Source organism: Trichomycterus rosablanca, chromosome 2, assembly GCF_030014385.1.
Source record: "Trichomycterus rosablanca isolate fTriRos1 chromosome 2, fTriRos1.hap1, whole genome shotgun sequence".
In the NCBI taxonomy this organism is placed as follows: domain Eukaryota; kingdom Metazoa; phylum Chordata; class Actinopteri; order Siluriformes; family Trichomycteridae; genus Trichomycterus; species Trichomycterus rosablanca.
Window position 1 is genome coordinate 40,931,251 of NC_085989.1, and position 18,926 is coordinate 40,950,176.

The 18,926-nt window shown below is 39.3% G+C and overlaps 1 protein-coding gene across 1 annotated transcript in view; it reads right to left on the reverse strand.

The window, feature by feature from the left end:
• kcnt2b (potassium sodium-activated channel subfamily T member 2b) overlaps positions 1-18,926 on the reverse strand; it is a 172,865-nt gene that overhangs the window by 39,152 nt on the left and 114,787 nt on the right. Inside the window, 4 exon segments of the mRNA XM_062990849.1 lie at positions 4,917-5,025; positions 7,010-7,073; positions 10,390-10,526; positions 11,914-12,078. Of these exon segments, the coding sequence (XP_062846919.1) occupies positions 4,917-5,025; positions 7,010-7,073; positions 10,390-10,526; positions 11,914-12,078 (475 nt within the window).

Below are 18,926 nucleotides of genomic sequence, written 5' to 3' on the forward strand. Positions count from 1 at the left end.
GTTACTCCTCATCATCATTACCAGAACGGTGCTACACCAGGGGTCAGCACCCGTTTGCTTTCCAAACTGGTGAATTGTGCTTCTATAAGTTGGTAATGGAAATGTGCTCATTTGGTCAAAATACTTCTACTACAGTAAATAGCCGTGACCTTGATGTGACCAATTCAGCTTTAACAGCAGCCACTATTCTAGAAAGGCTTTGATGTTAGTTTGTGAGAATTTGTCCCCATTTAATCAAAAAAGCCTTCATGTGGTTGGGCATTGCTAGTCAGTGATGCTGAGGTCAGACCTCTGTGCAGGTCACTGGAGTTTCTTTAAATCAAACTTGTGCTTGTTTTGTGCACAGGGGCACAGTCATACTGGAAAAAGTGGGGAAAGTCCTTCCCCAAACTATTGCTGCAAAGTTGGAAGCATATCATTTCCCTTATATAACTGATTTATTACATCTGTCCCAGTACTAATGCAGTGGTACCTTGAAACTCAACGCCAACTGGTTCTGGGACAGGCGTCAAGTTTTAAAGACGTTGAGTATCAAGGTATTTTTTCCCATAAGGATGAATATGGGAAACTTAATATTGCGTTCCATGGCCCAGTGGAACTGCATATATTTTAAGCTAATGTAAAATAAAAAGGTTGTTTTTAACACTTATACACTGAAAATAACACCAGTATAATATAGAAAACACTGAAATACCATTAAAAACAGTTTAAAAGCAATTAAAAAATACAATAAGCCCTGCACTACCTTTACTTCTTTATTGTTACCCTATGCTTTCTAATCGTGGAGATGCTTGACTGTGCCGTTATTTCCTATGAAGTGTGGCAGCACACAAAGCTTAACGTGACTTATTGTACTAAAACAACAAGCAAGGACTTTTATTAGTGAACAGAACTTATGTGCAGTAATAATTAATAAAAGTTTGGTGTTTCTTTTAATACATTGAGTCAAGTTAAGCTTTTTTTTTAACGATAAGTGTTTTAGACTCTCTCGGTAAAGCTGATTCTTACAATTTCTCAGCACCCCGAGCTATAACACAAGTTTAACAATGAAACAGGAGAAAAATCCAGCTAAAAACAGATACATGTGGAGATTTCAGAGTTAATCTGACGGGTATTCCACACAAATGCAGATTCGTCTCATATTCACACTTTGATGACATTTTACCGCACCGCTCAAGCCAAGCGCTGAACTTACTGGCAGTCACACACACGTTGAGTTTAAGGTAAACGTCAAGTTTAAGGGTACAAATTTCTTAACAATGGGCATCAAGTTCCAAAGATTTCAAGTTTAGGGGATGTCGATTTACAAAGTACTACTGTACTTTTGCCCATACAGTGTGTGTATCTATGTGTGTGTAAGTATGGGAGTTGTCACCAGTCAGGACTTGTGATGCATTTCCGTACTACAATAATCTATTGCAGGACAGGAAATGCAGCTAGGGAGGTAAACAGCAAACACATTTCCATTTTCTATCCATCTATTATAATTATAATTCTAACTAAATAAAATTAGCATGAAGCAGTCTTGACCGGTCCCAGGTGCCCCATGTTTATGACATGAATAATATTATAATTTTGAACCCGAGTCTGACTGGCACCAGCACTGATTGCCAAAGCAGCTATTTCTGCATCAATACATTCCTGTAAACATTTGATTAAAAATTTCAGATTTTTATTTAAAATGAATGTAGGGATTCCCGTGCTGAAACTCCCTGCCTACAATAAGTCAGCGCAGGAGTGAAAGAGCAGTCTGGATCTCATCAGATTTCAATTTATTTGCTTTATAGTATCAGTCTGATCATGCTGGTCAGCCAAAACTCTTAGCTACTGTGTGTACTATACAAACTGAGTATACACAACATGAAAACAAGAGTCACATCTGGCTATTAGTAATAGTACAATACTGTGTAATAACAAAGCTTTGAAAACCATGTACATAAAAACTAGACATATTTTGTCTGTATCTCCAGACTGCATTTTCATTAATAAATTATACTAATAAATAGGCAGCCACATTGATTACTGGGAGGTGAATTCTTTCCTCAAATTATTCAGTCATTGACATTGATTCAGTTTTTCTGTGTCTTTCCTATAATTGGTTTTGAAAACTAAAAACATTTTCCAGAGCTTTGGAACTGGACTTTATCTCTAACATGAGGGTTTTAATTTAAGAAGATACACTGAAACATGATATTTATGCTATATCTATCATAGCCTGAGGGCAAAAAAATTAGAATGGAAATATTAAAGAAATGAAAACTGTGAGGAGCATCAGAAGCATGTTAACTGGTGAGCTAATTTATCACGCTGTTAAACATATAGGACTGTATCTGACCAAACACACTGTCTCAAATACAGTCCCATATTTTTAACAATGTGATAAATTAGCTCACCAGTTGCAAATTCAGGTTATTAAGCCCAAATAATAAGTGAGTGTATTACATAAAACAGTCCATTTAATTTGTCCATTTAACCTTGTCAAAATCGCACAAATCCTTACGCTTGGCCATTTTTCCTGCTTCTAACACATCAACTTTGAGGATAAAATGTTCTCATGTACCCCCCCCCCCCCACACTGAGATAATCAGTGTTATTCACTTCACCTGTCAGTGGTCATAATGTTATGCCTCGTCGGTATATACATTAATGTCAATTTCCAAGTAGTTACTTGATAATAATTCAGTAATTGTAGCACTATAATAGTTACATGTTAATCACTTTCTAAGCCGCTTATCCTAATCAGGGTCGTGGCGGGTGCTGGAGCCAAACCCAACACTTAAAGTGCAAAGTGCCAGCCAATCGCAGGAAAGACACACAAACACATTTAAATCAAACCCAGGACCTTTTTGCTGTGAGGTCGCAGTGCTATTCACTGATCTAAAAATAATAATAAGTTATTTTGATCTCTAAATTTGATCTCAAGTTCTTAATGAATAATAAGTTAGTAATTGTAGCTCTAACAAGTCGATAATAAAATGAAAAAAATAAGTAAATAATGTTAACACGTAGCACTTACCTAAAAAAATTTATAATAATAAATGTAGTTCTTATTTTTGCATTAAATCTACTTAAATATATATATATATAATTACAATTATTTATTTATACATTATATTTATAATTATTATTAGTAAAATACGAATTCACCTGTTTCAACTTTGTTTCCCACCTGTTCATCACCTGTTGGAGGTCATCAACACCTCCAAGACCAAATAACTGATTGTAGACTTTAGGAGGAGGAAGTCTGAACTGCATCCAATTTGGATTAATGGGGAGTGTGTGGAGAGGGTACCAAGCTTCAAGTTTCTGGGGGTGCATATGGACGCGGACCTCCAACTTATAATTTTAAATTTAATTGGACATTTATTGGACATGTGCAATAGCTTCTTTTCCTGCTTCGGTTTTGTTTAAGTGCCTTTTTTCTATTTATATTTGTATATACTAGTACTATTGTTTGCTGTTATTGTTGTTCCTTGCACCGAGAGGGGGGGGGTTGTATTTCAATTTCGTTGTGTAAGTGTACAAGTACAAGTACAATGTGCAATGACAATAAAGGATTCATATTCATATTTGTTGTTGTCTTTAAAAGCTGTAAAATTCAAAATTTAACATGTAAGCCAACATACACTCAAGTTACCCAGAAATAGATGAGGTAAATATACTAAAATAACACAATATCAGGGAGGGAAAATACATCACGTTACTTTGTGTTACCTGCTGACAAAATGCTGCTGCCCTATTATAAAAACAGATCTGACAAAAGGCTCAGAAATAAACTGAGAGGGTGAGAGGGAAAAAAAACAATCACATCACAGCTTTATATAACCTGTTTTCTTGACGATTTAAAATGGAACACCATGGTACTATATGGTCTACAGGTCATATCAGGAAAAGTCACTAAGCATATTTTAACCTCCCAAAACCTAAAGCTTTAGTAGCAACACAGCAGAATGCAATAAATTAGAATAAAATATTAAATAATTAATAACACTGCTGCTATACAGTTATAGAAATGGTTAATAGGTTTGTTGTAAGCGCCACATGTTTGTTTGGTCTATTTGTTCAAATCTAGGGTTTAAAGAAGACCTTTTCAAAACGTAGCGATGGTAAAGCCAAACCTTCACCCCTGCATCCATATGCAATATGCAGTTAATGAAAGACTGTTGTGTGTTCATAATGTTTTGGCTTTTTACTGTATTTATTTCTTAATTTATTTATTTATTAGGATTTTAACGTCATGTTTTACACTTTGGTTACATTCATGACAGGACAGGTAGTTACTCATTACACAAGATTCATCAGTTAAAGTTTAATGTCAAACACAGTCATGGACAATTTTGTATCTCCAACTCAATTTTGTATCACTTGCACCCACACAAACACGGGGAGAAAATGCATAATCCACACCACTCCACCTGGGAATCAAACTCAGGACCTTCTTGCTGTAAGGCAACAGTGTTACCCACCAAGCCACCGTGCCGCATGCTTCTCAGTATGTCTCCCAGTTTAAAACGGAGTTTCCTTTCTGGTATAACCCAGGCAAACATTCATTACTGACTCAGTGCTGCAGTGCAGACAGTGAGCCAGAATCTAGTTTGATAAGACCACTTGTATATAAAAAAAAAGAGGGTACGGTGGAGTTTGGGTTTATGAAAGGAATTTCACTGCTGAATTGCAGTCTGTATTATTACAAACCACTCACATATCAGCCATCCATCACAGAGAGACAGCAGACAGTGAGCTATGTGTGTGGGGGGGTGGTTAAAAGGTGGTTCATCTACTGCTGAATACAGAACATTTATAGATACCGAGTGATACTGTGCAATGGGATTCAATGCCAAATGCAGTTCAGCTGCACACATACACACACACACACACACACACACAGACACACACACCAGAATTTGAGCTCTGACCTGCAAATTTGACATGGAACTTGTTCTCAGGTTTGAGAATCTGGACATAGAGAGGACAGTTCGGGGCGAAGTCCTTCACCGCCCAGGCTCGAAGGATCGTCTGGTGATCCTACAAATCATAGAATAAAATTATAATTACTCCAGTAATTAATCATTGTGGCTAATATGATAATTACCTCAACATGTACTCGTTAAAAGCCAGAAGTTTTTATTTACTTGTATTTTCTGTAGCTGAATTATTGGAACAAATACTTCTCTGTCTGTTATTTGATTGCAGACAGTTTGAACCCAATATGTTTTATGTTTTTTCTGCTTAACTTCATGTCATTTGTTAATATACCTTCATTCCTGCATTTCAGGCCTGAAACACATTCCAAAAAAAGTTGGGACAGGGGCAATTTAGGGCTAGTAATGAGGTGAAAAAAGTAAATAATGATGTGATTCCAAACAGGTGATGTCAACAAATGATTGTAATCATGGTTTAGTACAAAAGCAGCATCCATGTATTGTGATCAGATGAATCAGCATTCCAGGTGTTTTTTGGAACAAATGGATGCCGTGTGCTTCGGACCAAAGACGAAAAGGATCATCCAGACTGTTATCAGTGACAAGTTCAAAAGCCAGGGTCTGTCATGGTATGGGACTGTGTCAGTGCCCTTGGCAAAGGTCATTTACACTTCTGTGATGGCAGCATTAATGCAGAAAAGTACATTGAGATCTTAGAGCAACATATGCTGCCTTCAAGACGTCATCTTTTCCAAGGACGTCCATGCATTTTTCAACAATGCAAAACCACATGCTGCACACATTACAACAGAATGTGTGGAGAATTCTGAAATGAAAAATGCATCAACGACGACCCCGTACTGTTGCACATCCTAATGCATGTTTGCAGGAAAAATGAGACACAATAAAAGCTGAAACACTAAATCACTTGGTATCCTCGGTGCCAAAACATCTTTTAAATGTGGTGAAGAGGAATGGCAACATTACAAAGTGGTAAATGCTTTTCTGTCCCAACTTTTTTTGTAATGTGTTACAGACCTGAAATGCAGGAATGGATGTTTATTGATAAATGAAATTAAGCTGAGCAGATAAAACATGAAATATCTCAGGTTCATCCTGTATGCAATCAAATAAAATTAAATCTTTTTATTGGTTAATCTTTATTGTATTTATTTCTCATCTTTTTATTATTATTATTATTATTATTATTATTATTATTTCTGTTCTCATTTCTTTTTTTTTTTCTATTTCTTTATGCTTTTTCTACCTTTTTAGCGCATCCAATTGCCCAATTGCGTCATGCTTCCTCTCCACCAATGCCGATCCCTGCTCTGATTGAGGAGAACGAAGCTAACCCATGCCCCCTCCGACACGTGAGCAGCATGCCATATGCATCTTATTACCTACACTTTGACGAGTGCAGTGCAGCTCAACAATGTGTTTCATCTCTGTGCAGGCGCCATCAATCAGCCAGCAGAGGTCGTAATTGCACCAGTCATGAGTGAGACCCCATCTGGCTTAGTCCCGCCCATATCTGAACAACAGGCCAATCGTTGTTCATGTGGCCGCTCAGCCTTAGACGGCAGGCAGAGCTGAGATTAAATACAATGTATTCGAGATCCCAGCTCTGGTTCCAGCATGTGTTTTTACTGCTGCGCCACCTGCTCTGTTGAAATAAATTTTCTTTTATTGTTCAATAATTTGTGAAAGTAAATAGTTTTTTTTACTGGAATGATTAGTTTAAATTATTTGTTTAAACAGAAATAGAAATATATAAAAATGACAAAGAACAACAAGAACAAATAAATAAGAGAAAAGTAAAAGAAGACTAACAACATAAAGGAAACAAGTAAAATAAAAAATAAAAAGTAAAAAATTAATGTTGTTATTCTTTATTATGTTGCTTTGGTGGTAATGTAATTTGCCAATAATGGTTCCTTGACTGAAATAAAAAGTTAAAAAGCAGATTATAAGAGAAGAAAATTAAGTGAAATAAATACACTATGCACTGAATTGATATTTCTGGCTAACATCTTATAAAAAGAATGGATTGGAACAAGGACACAGAAGGCTCTGGAGGAACGTACAGCGGCGAGACGGTCCACTTCAAATCGGTTACTCAGGATGAAGCAGGCCTCAGCATCATCCATCCTGCAGCCAGCCAATCAGAACACAGGGATAAGAAAGAAACAGAGAGAGAGAGAGAGAGAGAGGTAGGGAGGGAGGATGTTATTAGGATCGTTGGGGAAAATGACAACAGTATTTATCACAGCTGCACAATTCTGCGTTAAACACACAGAGGCTGTTTGCAAAATGAAATCAACAGGCAACAGTAAAGCAGCCTATTAGTATAGAATCTGCCTACAGGCCTCCGCCAAAACGTAATTAAGATAACTCTCATTAAACGTAATTGAACAAAGCCTTCCTAATAGCTGGATAAAAATGTCTATGTTGCTAATAATGAATGCAAGTCACCAGCTGCTTGCATAATGCCAAGTGCAAAACAATGTCATTTATAGCGTTTATTGGTATCCGTTTAGGATTATCCTCATTATTCTTTTTAAATAGTTTTGTAATGATTGTAGCAAGGGAAAGACATGTGTCTGGGTCTCTCCAGCCACGGAGATGTTACTAGAGCTTCATACATCAACACCTTAATTTTACATTTTTTTACATTATGGTCAGTGATAGCCTAGTGGGTAGAGCTTTGGGCTATCAGTTGAAAGATTGTCGCTTAAAAAGCCCTTGAGCAAGGCCCTTAACCCTGTCTGCTCCAGGGACGCTGTACAATGGCTGACCCTGCGCTCTGACCCCAGCTTCCAAACAATCTGGGATATGCGAACAAACAATTTTATTGTACTGTTCCCGTGTATACATTGATCAGCCATAACATTAAAACCACCTCCTTGTTTCTACACACACTGTCCATTTTATCAGCTCCACTTACCATATAGAAGCACTTTGTAGTTCTACAATTACTGACTGTAGTCCATCTGTTTCTCTGCATGCTTTGTTAGCCCCCTTTCATGCTGTTCTTCAATAGTCAGGACTCTCCCAGGACCACCACAGAGCAGGTATTACTTGGGCGGTGGGTCATTCTCAGCACTGCAGTGACACTGACATGGTGGTGGTGTGTTAGTGTGTGATGTGCTAGTATGAGTGGATCAGACACAGCAGCACTGCTGGAGTTTTTAAATACCGTGTCCACTCACTGTCCACTCTATTAGACACTCCTACCTAGCTGGTCCACCTTGTAGATGTAAAGTCAGAGACGATCGCTCATCTATTGCTGCTGTTTGAGTTGGTCATCTTCTAGACCTTCATCAGTGGTTACAGGATGCTGCCCATGGGGTGCTGTTGGCTGGATATTTTTGGTTGATGGACCATTCTCAGTCCAGCAGTGACAGTGAGGTGTTTAAAAACTCCAGCAGTGCAGCTGTGTCTTATCCACTCATACCAGCACAACACACACTAACACACCACCACCATGTCAGTGTCACTGCAGTGCTGAGAATGATCCACCACCCAAATAATACCTACTCTGTAGTGGTCTTGTTGGGGTCCTGACCATTAAAGAACAGCATGAAAGGGGGCTAACAAAGCATGCAGAGAAACCGATAGACTACAGTCAGTAATTGTAGAACTACAAAATGCTTCTATATGGTAAGTGGATCTGATAAAATGGACAGTGTGTGTAGAAACAAGGAGGTGGTTATAATGTTATGGCTGATCAGTGTAAGTATATATGACACATAAAGGCCTTCTTCTTCTATTTTAATAGCTTTTAATACCTATATAATTTGTTTGCACAACTGTAATGCCCATATCTTAAAATCTCTTATCAGAACTGCCCTTCTTCACAAAACCCCAGTTGGCCACACACATCTACACAACTATCTTCTGACCAATCCCCAAACCATCTGTCTGTTTGTCCTAGCACCAACTGACCCCATTCAACCCCATCCCCACAAACTCCATCTACATTCAGACAGTGCATCCATGCAGGTCTCATCTTTGTCCCAACTGCATCCCACCACATCACAGCAGGTCACATCTCCATCCATATCACACTTCTGCAGGCCCGTATTTTTATCCACTGTATGCAGGCTGCATCTCAATTCATACTCCAGCCCCGATAGCCCCAACAAATCTCATTTCAATCACCCTATTCAATCCCACAGGGCATACCTGCTACACCATTCAACCCCATCACACCACAGCCCTATTCCCCAGTATCAGTAATTCCTGCATTTTATCTTAAGTCTTATTGACATTGTGTAATAACATGAAGCCTATTTCTTTTATTGCTTTCTTTAAACATAATTTTAATTTATGTCTTTTAACTTTGGAAAATTGTGTTTTCTATCTATGAACAGTTTACTAGTCTGCATGTGAGACGCTTCTGGGGTTAAAATATCAAGATTTTAATGTAAGTGGATTATATGTAAGGCCTTCCTACTTCACGGCCGTAAAGATCAAGTTTTTTTATTCAAGTAGAATTCAAGTGTCTCACATTTACATTCACATTCACATAGCAATCCTATGGCAATTCAGTTAGCAATCACTTAGGCAAAATGTCCAAGCAGTCGAAGACTAAAGCAGCTGAAAACACTACTCGAGTAACTGAGTTTGGAAAACTCCCAACCAATTTGAGGGTGTCAAAACACAGACAAGTATTTTCGTCTTTGAGGCAGAACATGAAGGCTTGCACCATTGCTGAATGTTCTAGGTTTACATTCAACTATCAAGCTGTGCTGTGTATTGAGCTTCCGTTTATTATGAGCTTATCATTTAATTAGAGTGTTATTTAATAACTGCCGTGAATTGTGGCACTTTTCTTTAAAAATTCGTAAAATCTGTGATTTTTGAAGAACAAGGTCTGTGAAGTTAAGCACATTTTCCAGGAATTTAGTAGGGCCCTAATTATAGGTAATGCCAGAGTGTGAATTATACATTGACAACTGGTGGGTCAACCATAGCTGACCAAATAATTTCTCATCTCCAACTGGTCACGTCTTCATTAAGGTTGCAATTGCCCGAGCCAGATAAGGCACTGTATGTTAATATAAGTAGCAGCTATCTTAATTCTTAAATACACTTTACTGCTTTCTGAGTTTCTGAATTATGAGGGATCTTCAAAAAGTTTCCGCACTTTTATATTTTGGTTGAAAACTGAGAGAGAGCTTATAGTCAAGATTTAGCGCCATCTGATTTCCACCTTTTTGGACGCTCAAAGAAGCTTTAAGAGGAAGAAGATTTTCATGTGATGATGATATCTAAGGAGGGTCAGACCCCCCCCCCCCCCCCCCCCCCGAATCCCCCCCATAATTTAAGCCATGGGTAATACTGCATGAGTCAGAAGAAAACACAGTCTTTAGGAATATCAGACTGTTAGAACCTGGTTTGATGAACATAAGTTGAAACTAGCCCTAAAGTATTGACCAGGTACAAAAGATGGTACCCTTACTTAGCTCTCATCAGGTCCTGGTCTTTTAGTGCAGAGCCCTGCAGATAGATGACTCTCTGAGCCCACAGTGGGATGTGCAGGACTCTCCGCACTTGGACGTCAATCTCCGCTGGACACAGAATCACCACATAGTAGTCCTGTACAACACACAAAAAATCCAAAACACTTTGATTAGAGTTAGACCCTAATCCTAACCCTAATCCTTGTCTTAGCAAACACACTGTATCACTGTGTAACTGAGTTTACATAGTATCAGAACACAGTCTCAGCTGTTACTATCTTATTTTATCATGTTTATGTTTTACAAACATGCAACATACAACCCCAAATCAGGAAAAGTACAGAAAAAATCTGCATTGTTTCTTACATTGACCTTTACAATGCATGATATCATTAAACGATTCAAGGAATCTCCAGGAATTTTACTCCGTAAAAGGAAAGTGCTGAAAACCCACGATCTCCGATCCCTCAGACGACACTGGATCAAGAACCATCATTCATCAATAGCTGATATAACCACATGGGCAAGGGATTAAGCACTACAATACAAAGGTACATTCACAAATGCAAGCTAAAACTGTACTGTGCAAAAAAAGCCTTATGTTAACTATGTCGAGAAGTGGTGTCACGTTCTCTGGGCTCGGATGCATCTGGGATGGACCATCACACAGTGGAAATGTGCATTGTGGTCAGATTAATCAGTATTCCAGATCTTTCTTTTGGTGAAAAAACATGGAAACACTCAAAACTTCAAATACTGTTTAATATCCTTCACTCGATCTAAGGATTGCCAGGATTTGATTATAAAGATCCACAGACAGTTCCTTAGACTTAATAGTATTTTTGTCCTGACAATGCGAGAAATTGTGGGGCGTTATAGACCAAGGTGTGTCATTACCAATTTGAAACTGCAAGTCCATCATAGGTTCCTTTGTGATTGTGAAAAACAATTCCAGGTCCCCTTTTTGCTGCCAGAACAGCCCTGACCCATCGAGGCATGGACTCCACTAGACCCCTAAAGGTGTGCGGTGGTAGATGTCAGCAGCAGATCCTTTAACTCCTGTAAGTTGCGAGGTGGAGGTCTCCATGGATTAGACTTGTTTGTCCAGCACATCCCACAGATGCTCAATTCGATTGAGATCTGGGAAATTTCCTGAACCATTTTTGCTTTGTGACAGGGCGCATTATCCTGCTGAAAGAGGCCACAGCCATCAGGGAATACTGTTACCATGAAAGGGAGTAAGTACATGGTCTGCAACAATGCTTAGGTGTCAAAATAACATCCACATGGATGGCAGAACCCAAGGTTTCCCAGCAGAACATTGCCAAAAGCATCATGCTATGAAGGTGTACATTTTTTTTTTTTATTAACCACCTTTTCAGTTTTTCAGCAAAGTTGGGTCCATACACACACACACACACACACACACACACACACACACACACACATTAGATAAAAAAGCTTAAGTGGAATATACTCTTGGCATATACAGGATATATCTGAGCACAAATACACACACCTACCTGTAGTCTGGGATGAGCAAAGAACTCATTGAGGAAGTCCATTAGAAGATCTATCTTCAGACAGCTTACACACAGTACAACATGTTTCTCAGTCTGAGCTCTGTACCGACTGTAGTTTCCTCCCGACTTCTGTCTCTCCATCCACAGGAAGGCGAGCTGCTCAAACTGAAGGAACAAGTCCATTTTTTTGGTTGGTGGACTATGACAGTGAGGTGTTTAAAAACTACGTCAGCATTGCTGTGTCTTATCCACTCATACCAGCACAACACACACTAACACACCACCACCATGTCAGTGTCACTGCAGTGCTGAGAATGACCCACCACCCAAATAATACCTACTCTGTGGTGGTTCTGGGAGAGTCCTGACCATTGAAGATGAACAGCATGAAAGGGGGCTAACAAAGCATGCAGAGAAACAGATGGACTACAGTCAGTAATTGTAGAACTACAAAGTGCTTCTATGTGGTAAGTGGAGCTGATAAAATGGACAGTGAATGTAGAAACAAGGAGGTGGTTTTAATGTTATGGCTGATCGGCATATATGTTTTAATTTAGTCTTCTATTCTTCAACCTTCACAACAGTCAATAGTCTGACAACAAAACTGGGAGTCATTAAACCTGACAGGGTTTTGTCAAACTGTGGAAATCAAACCCAACAACAGTGAAGTTAAGGTAAATTTAAATGATGAATGGCATATTAATTTGATATATTGATATATTAACTATGAAGTACATAAAGTCCTGCTCACCATTATTGGCACCCCTTCATTTTTTGCATAACCTGTACAATATCTTCAGAAATAAATGGAAATGTCCCAAATTTATATTATCAGGATTTTTTAATTGGAGGTCCAAAGTAATATAACAAAGAACATTGTTTTTCAGCTTACATGTTGTAATTTCAAAGAAGAAACAGAAAAAAATGGCATGTGCAGTAATAAAGGCACCCCTCCTTAATATTTGGTTGCACACCCTTTGGCAGTGATGACAGCCTCCAAACATTTCTTGTAGCCATCTATAAGCTTCTTGCACTTCTTAGCTGGTATTTTCTTCCACTCTTCCTTTGCAGTTTGTTCAAACTCTTGAATGTTTGCAGGGTTCTTTTTCCCAATGGCAGATTTCAGCTCACCCCACAGATTTTCAATGGGATTGAGATCAGGACTCATTGCTGGCCATTTTAAAACAGTCCATTTTTTCCTTTTAAACAATTCCTACGTGCTTTTGGATGTGTGCTTTGGGTCTTTGTCTTGCTGGAGGACCCATGATCTTCAACTCAAACCAAGTTTTCTTACACTGGGTAGGACATTTTGCTTCAAACTCTCTTGGTAATTCTCCGATTTCATGATTCCTGTGATACGGTCGAGGCCCCCAGTACCAGACGCAGCAAAACAGCCCCACAGCATTATGGATCCTCCACCATGCTTAACTGTAGGTAGGGTGTTCTTTTCCTTATACGCTTCATTGCGCCGTCTGTAAACAAACTGTTGGTGTGCATTGCCAAAAAGCTCTATTTTTGTTTCATTGGTCCACAGAACATTTTCCCAGAAGGATTGTGGTTTGTCCAGGTACTGTTTGGCAAAGATGAGTCGTTCCTTTTTATGTCTTTTCTTTAGCAATGGTTTCTTTCTTGGCCTTCGCCCATAAAGCTCTGCTTGGTGTGTGCCGTATGTTACTTGTTGAAACCATGACCCCAGACTGTTCCAGGTTGGCCTTCAGGTCTTTGGATGTTTGACATGGTGTTTTTTGCACCATTCGCACCAACCTTCGAAGACATCTCTCATCAATTTTCCTCTTCCCTCCACGTCCAGGGAGGTTCTTGACAGTTCCATGCTTGGCAAACTTCTTAATAACATTGCACACTGTTGAAACAGGAATACCAAGGTCTTTGGAGATAGCCTTATACCCTTTGGAGGTCTTGTGCTAATAAAAGCACTTCTGATGTCTTCAGACAGCTCCTTTGTCTTCACCATTGTGACAAAGGAACAGGGAATATCATGTGGCTTAAAACACTGAAGTCATCATTCATTGGGTAATTAATGTCACATGGGCAGTGACAATTTATCACAGGTGATTCTCATTTGTGATTTAGCACAGGTGAGTCAAAATGTGTTTCCATACTGATTTACTGTAAAGGGTGCCAATATCAGTGCCACAGCAAGCTTTAGGTTTTTACCATTTTTTCCCTCCCATTGTTTTTAGTTTTAAATGTTGTTTATCATTTGCTCTTTTGTATCAAACACAAGTTCTCTATAGAAAAAAGCTGTTACACTTGATTCATTTTTTTCCAGGAGATATTCCACATTATGTGCTTAAACTTCATGGGTGCCAATAATGGTGAGCAGGACTGTAAGTCAAGTCAAGTCAACTTTATTTTTAAAGCACATTTAAAGACTACAAGAGTCAACCAAAGTGCTGTACAATATACAAATCAGAAAAATTTAAGATAATGAATAAAAATACAGAAACAATAGGACAAAGTTTGAGATATACCCTGGACATAAGAAGAAGTTCTTTCAAACTTATTAAGGGCAATCAAAAGCCTGAGAGTATAAGTGTGTTTTTAAATTAGACTTAAAAACATCAATTGTGGATGACATCCTAATAGAAACAGGCAGACTATTCCACAGTTTTGGGGCAACAACGGAAAAAGCTGTCACCTTTTGACTTAAGTCTGGATTTAAGAATGTATAGCAGCAACTGATTGGAGGATCTTAAAACTCAGTGATGTACGTTGGAGAATTGCCATTTAGGACTTTAAAAACTGTCAGTAAGACCTTGAACTTGTGTCAGGCAGGTGACAAGTTTTCAGCACGCGTGAGTAAAAACAAACGTTAAATCCTTGATGACGATGTTAGTCCAGATAAAACAAGTCTTAAAATAGCTTCCATGGAAAAATCTAAAAGTCCAAAACGTTCAAAACACAAAACAAAACACCGGGGCGCAGCGGCAGACAGACACGCCAGCGTTCGTTCACTCAACCGGAAGTGCAGGTGTCTCACTAACACTAACACTAACACAGCATAACAGTAAAGATACTACTATAGATGTTGGCTACTACTATACTATAGATGTTGGATACTACTATAGATGTTGGCTACTAATTACTCATACTATTTACTATGCTGATATGCAGTGGTAATGTGCATTTTGCTATTTGAGATATAGATGTTTAAATGAGGAGACTCTTTACACTGTTATACCTGTTATACACTGTTATTACGACTCATACCAGTGGATAAGACACAGGACTACTGTCCTTGACGCTCGCTCTGGCTGCACGCTTTCTGTCTGCTCTCCGCTTGCTTTTAGTTTTTAGTTATTTTAGTTACTTTTTATCTTTTATTTCTAAAATATAGAGCTCAATCAGCAAACACTGACAATAGATCGACAAAAAAGGCACAGAATTACAGAACTACATTAAACTAGACGCTTAGTTAACAGAGTTTTCCACCAGCCGTCAGACTGAACTCGGGCACAGTTATCAGGACTACCATGGCTCCTATCACTACAGCGGGTTCTTCGTGCTGCTCCAACTGCTACAGACTCCTACGGAAAATCGCTGTACTGGAGACAAAAATGCTCACAATCCTACCTGGAATGGATAGGAGAAATGGTTCCAGATCACTCGAGGGTGAGTCAAAATCTAATACAGAACAACCAGCTAAGCTAAGACTAGAAAGCTTAACAGATTTCCCGAAGCTTGACAGAATTCAGTCAAAACAGGGGAACAGAAATGAGCCATGTGAGAGAACAAGTCGGTGGCACAAACTTGGAGCAAAACCAAAACAAAAAGCACAAAAGCAGCAGGTGGCTGTTTTAATGTCTTCCACACCAGACTGTTCATCATGGGCTCGGAAAGCTAAGATTACTCCAAAAGCTAGCAAAATTGCACCCCGTGGGAAAATAGCAGAGTCGCAACAAAAACCGATCCCTTTGCTGAATCGTTTTGAACCACTCAGAAATTTCATCGAGGTTACCCCCAGTGGTAATGGTAATGAAACAAAACCAGTGAAGATGACTTTAAAAGGGGACTCAAAGCGGGCTAGCAAAAACAGGAGGCTGAACAAGCAGAGGCCCTTGCCTGATGCAGAGACCGCTACGAAAACCCTGATCGTCGGTGACTCGGCCATCAAGAATATGGGCAGCAGATCAATCCTAACATGCTGTCTCCCGAACGTGACCGTCTCAGAATTAAATGAGGAACTTCCCAACATTCTCTCCCAGCATGGAGTGATCGACCGAATTATTCTGCATGTGGGCAGAAATGACATTCGCAAAGAGGAGTCAGAAATCTTAAAGAACAACTTCACTGAACTGTTCAATACACTTGAGAAGCTGAATGCTCAGAAGTTCATCAGTGGGCCTCTCCCAGCCCGAGGATCTAATATGTTTTCTCGGCTACTCAGCCTCAACACATGGCTAAGCAGAACCTGCTGTTTGAAAGGTATGGATTATATTGACAATTTTAATCTATTCTGGGGGCGCAGAGAATTCTTTTACCCAGATGGCACCCACCTAAGCAGGACTGGAGTAAAGGCACTAAAGGACAACCTCCATTTTGCTCTTCGACACCCATCTGCTCCTTGGACTGACTCGGTACAATACGTGCCTCCTCAACCTCCCTCACCTGCTTTGAACCATGAAGGACCATCAAACATACAATCCCCATCACTAGAAAACACAGCTCAGGCTGAGTTTCTGACTCTTGATGAAAGCTATTACGACCTTCATCATCAGACAGTGACACAGCAGTCAGCAGCAGCGACATCACAGTCATCCTCCAACTTCTCTATCTCATCAACATCACCCCCACATATGGATTTCACAGAGAAAATGGAGAAACTGGTGTGTGCTGGGACTAAATTCTCACACTCCATCTCAGCCAGTCCACAGGTTTCACCCAAAAAGCGCAGGGCACCCCTTCCCCCCTGTCCACAGCCCCCTACCTCCAAGATACTCTGCACATTTTATAGATGAATTTGCTGAACTACTGTCACTTATCTCCACTGAGTACAGCTTCTTCATCATAACTGGGGATTTTAACATCCACTTAGATAATAACAAGGACAACAACACCAAAGAACTTTTTGGACTTTTTGACACATTTGGTCTATTGCAACATGTGAAAGGGCCTACACATACTCGAGGGCACACTCTGGATCTAGTTATTTCTAAAGGTCTTAACATTTCCTCTGTTTTGGTCAAGGACTTGGCCCTCTCTGATCATTTTTGTGTCTTCTTTGAAATGCTGATCACTCCAGATGCTCAAACTAGCTCTGTTTCTGTTAAGAAAAGGAATATAAATGAAAGTACTAGTTCTCGGTTTATGGAGGCCATAGCTATATCACCAACTTTAATTGCAGAGTCAGTTGATGAACTCCTGGATAACTTTAACGTGAAAATATTGACTGTCATGGACGTGGTTGCTCCGGTAAAAGTCATGAAAACGTTGAGCAAACAGAAAGCACCATGGCGTAACACAATGATGGTAATGGCTATGAAAAAAGAATGCAGGAGAGCTGAACGTAAGTGGAGGAAAACTAAACTTCAAATCCACTATGATCTCTATAAGCAAAGCCTTTGTAGTTTTAACTCAGAGTTAGGCAGGGCTAGACAGCTGCACTTCTCTAAGATCATTAACAGGAACATCAACAACACCCGCACTCTATTCAACGTGGTCGACAAGCTTACAAATCCTCCAAAACAGATCACGCCAGAACTTCTGTCCACAGAGAAATGTAATGAGTTTGCTCATTTCTTCTGTGAAAAAATAAAAACTATTAGACTGACCATTAACTCCACTCAGTCAAACAATAAAACCATGCTGCCCCTACAGACACCTAAAAATAACATGACTATTATGTCACAATTTAATACAATAGACCAAAAAACTCTGGAGAAAACAGTTCAGCATCTTAAATCATCGACATGTTGTCTCGACATGCTGCCATCTGAATTTTTTAAAACTATTTTTAACTCTGTAAAAACTGATTTGCAACAAATAGTTAATGGTTCACTATCATCAGGCGTTTTCCCAAAATCACTTAAAACAGCTGCCATTAAACCACTCCTAAAAAAGAGAACTCTGGATGCGTCTGTGTTAAACAACTACAGGCCGATCTCAAATCTTCCTTTCACAGCTAAGATCATTGAGAAAGTTGTCTACAATCAAGTCAGCAGTTTTTTGAATTCCAGTGGTTCTTTTGACAAATTTCAGTCAGGCTTTCGAGCTCACCACAGCACTGAAACGGCTCTCATAAAAGTGGTAAATGATCTACGGCTGAATAGTGACTCAGGTAAAATATCAGTTCTCGTTTTACTGGATCTTAGTGCAGCCTTCGACACTGTAGATCATAGAATACTGCTGGACAGGTTGGAAAACTGGGTTGGACTTTCCGGAACAGTCCTTAATTGGTTCAGGTCTTACTTAAAAGACCGCAGTTACTTTGTCACTATTGGCAGCTATGAATCTGACAGAGTGGCTATGACATGTGGAATCCCCCAGGGATCAGTTCTCGGACCTCTCCTGTTCAATCTTTATATGCTGCCATTAGGCCAAATGCTACAGGCTAACAACATTGATTACCATAGTTATGCAGATGACACACAGATATATCTGGCTCTCTCACCAGATGATTACAGCCCAATAGATTCACTGTGTCAGTGTTTAGAGGACATCAATAAATGGATGAGCCAGAATTTTTTACAGTTAAATAAGGACAAAACAGAGATTGTCGTGTTTGGCAACAAAGAAAAGAGGTCTAGTGTCATTGAACACCTCAGTTCCCGGGCTCTAAAAACCAAAGACCAAGTCCGAAATCTTGGCGTTCTAATAGACTCAGATCTTACATTCACCAGCCATATTAAAACCATCACCAAAACAGCCTTCTACCATCTTAGAAATATAGCCAAAATCAAGGGTCTAGTGTGCCAACAAGACCTAGAGAAGCTGATCCATGCTTTTATCTCCAGTAGGGTGGACTATTGTAATGGTCTCTTAACTGGACTTCC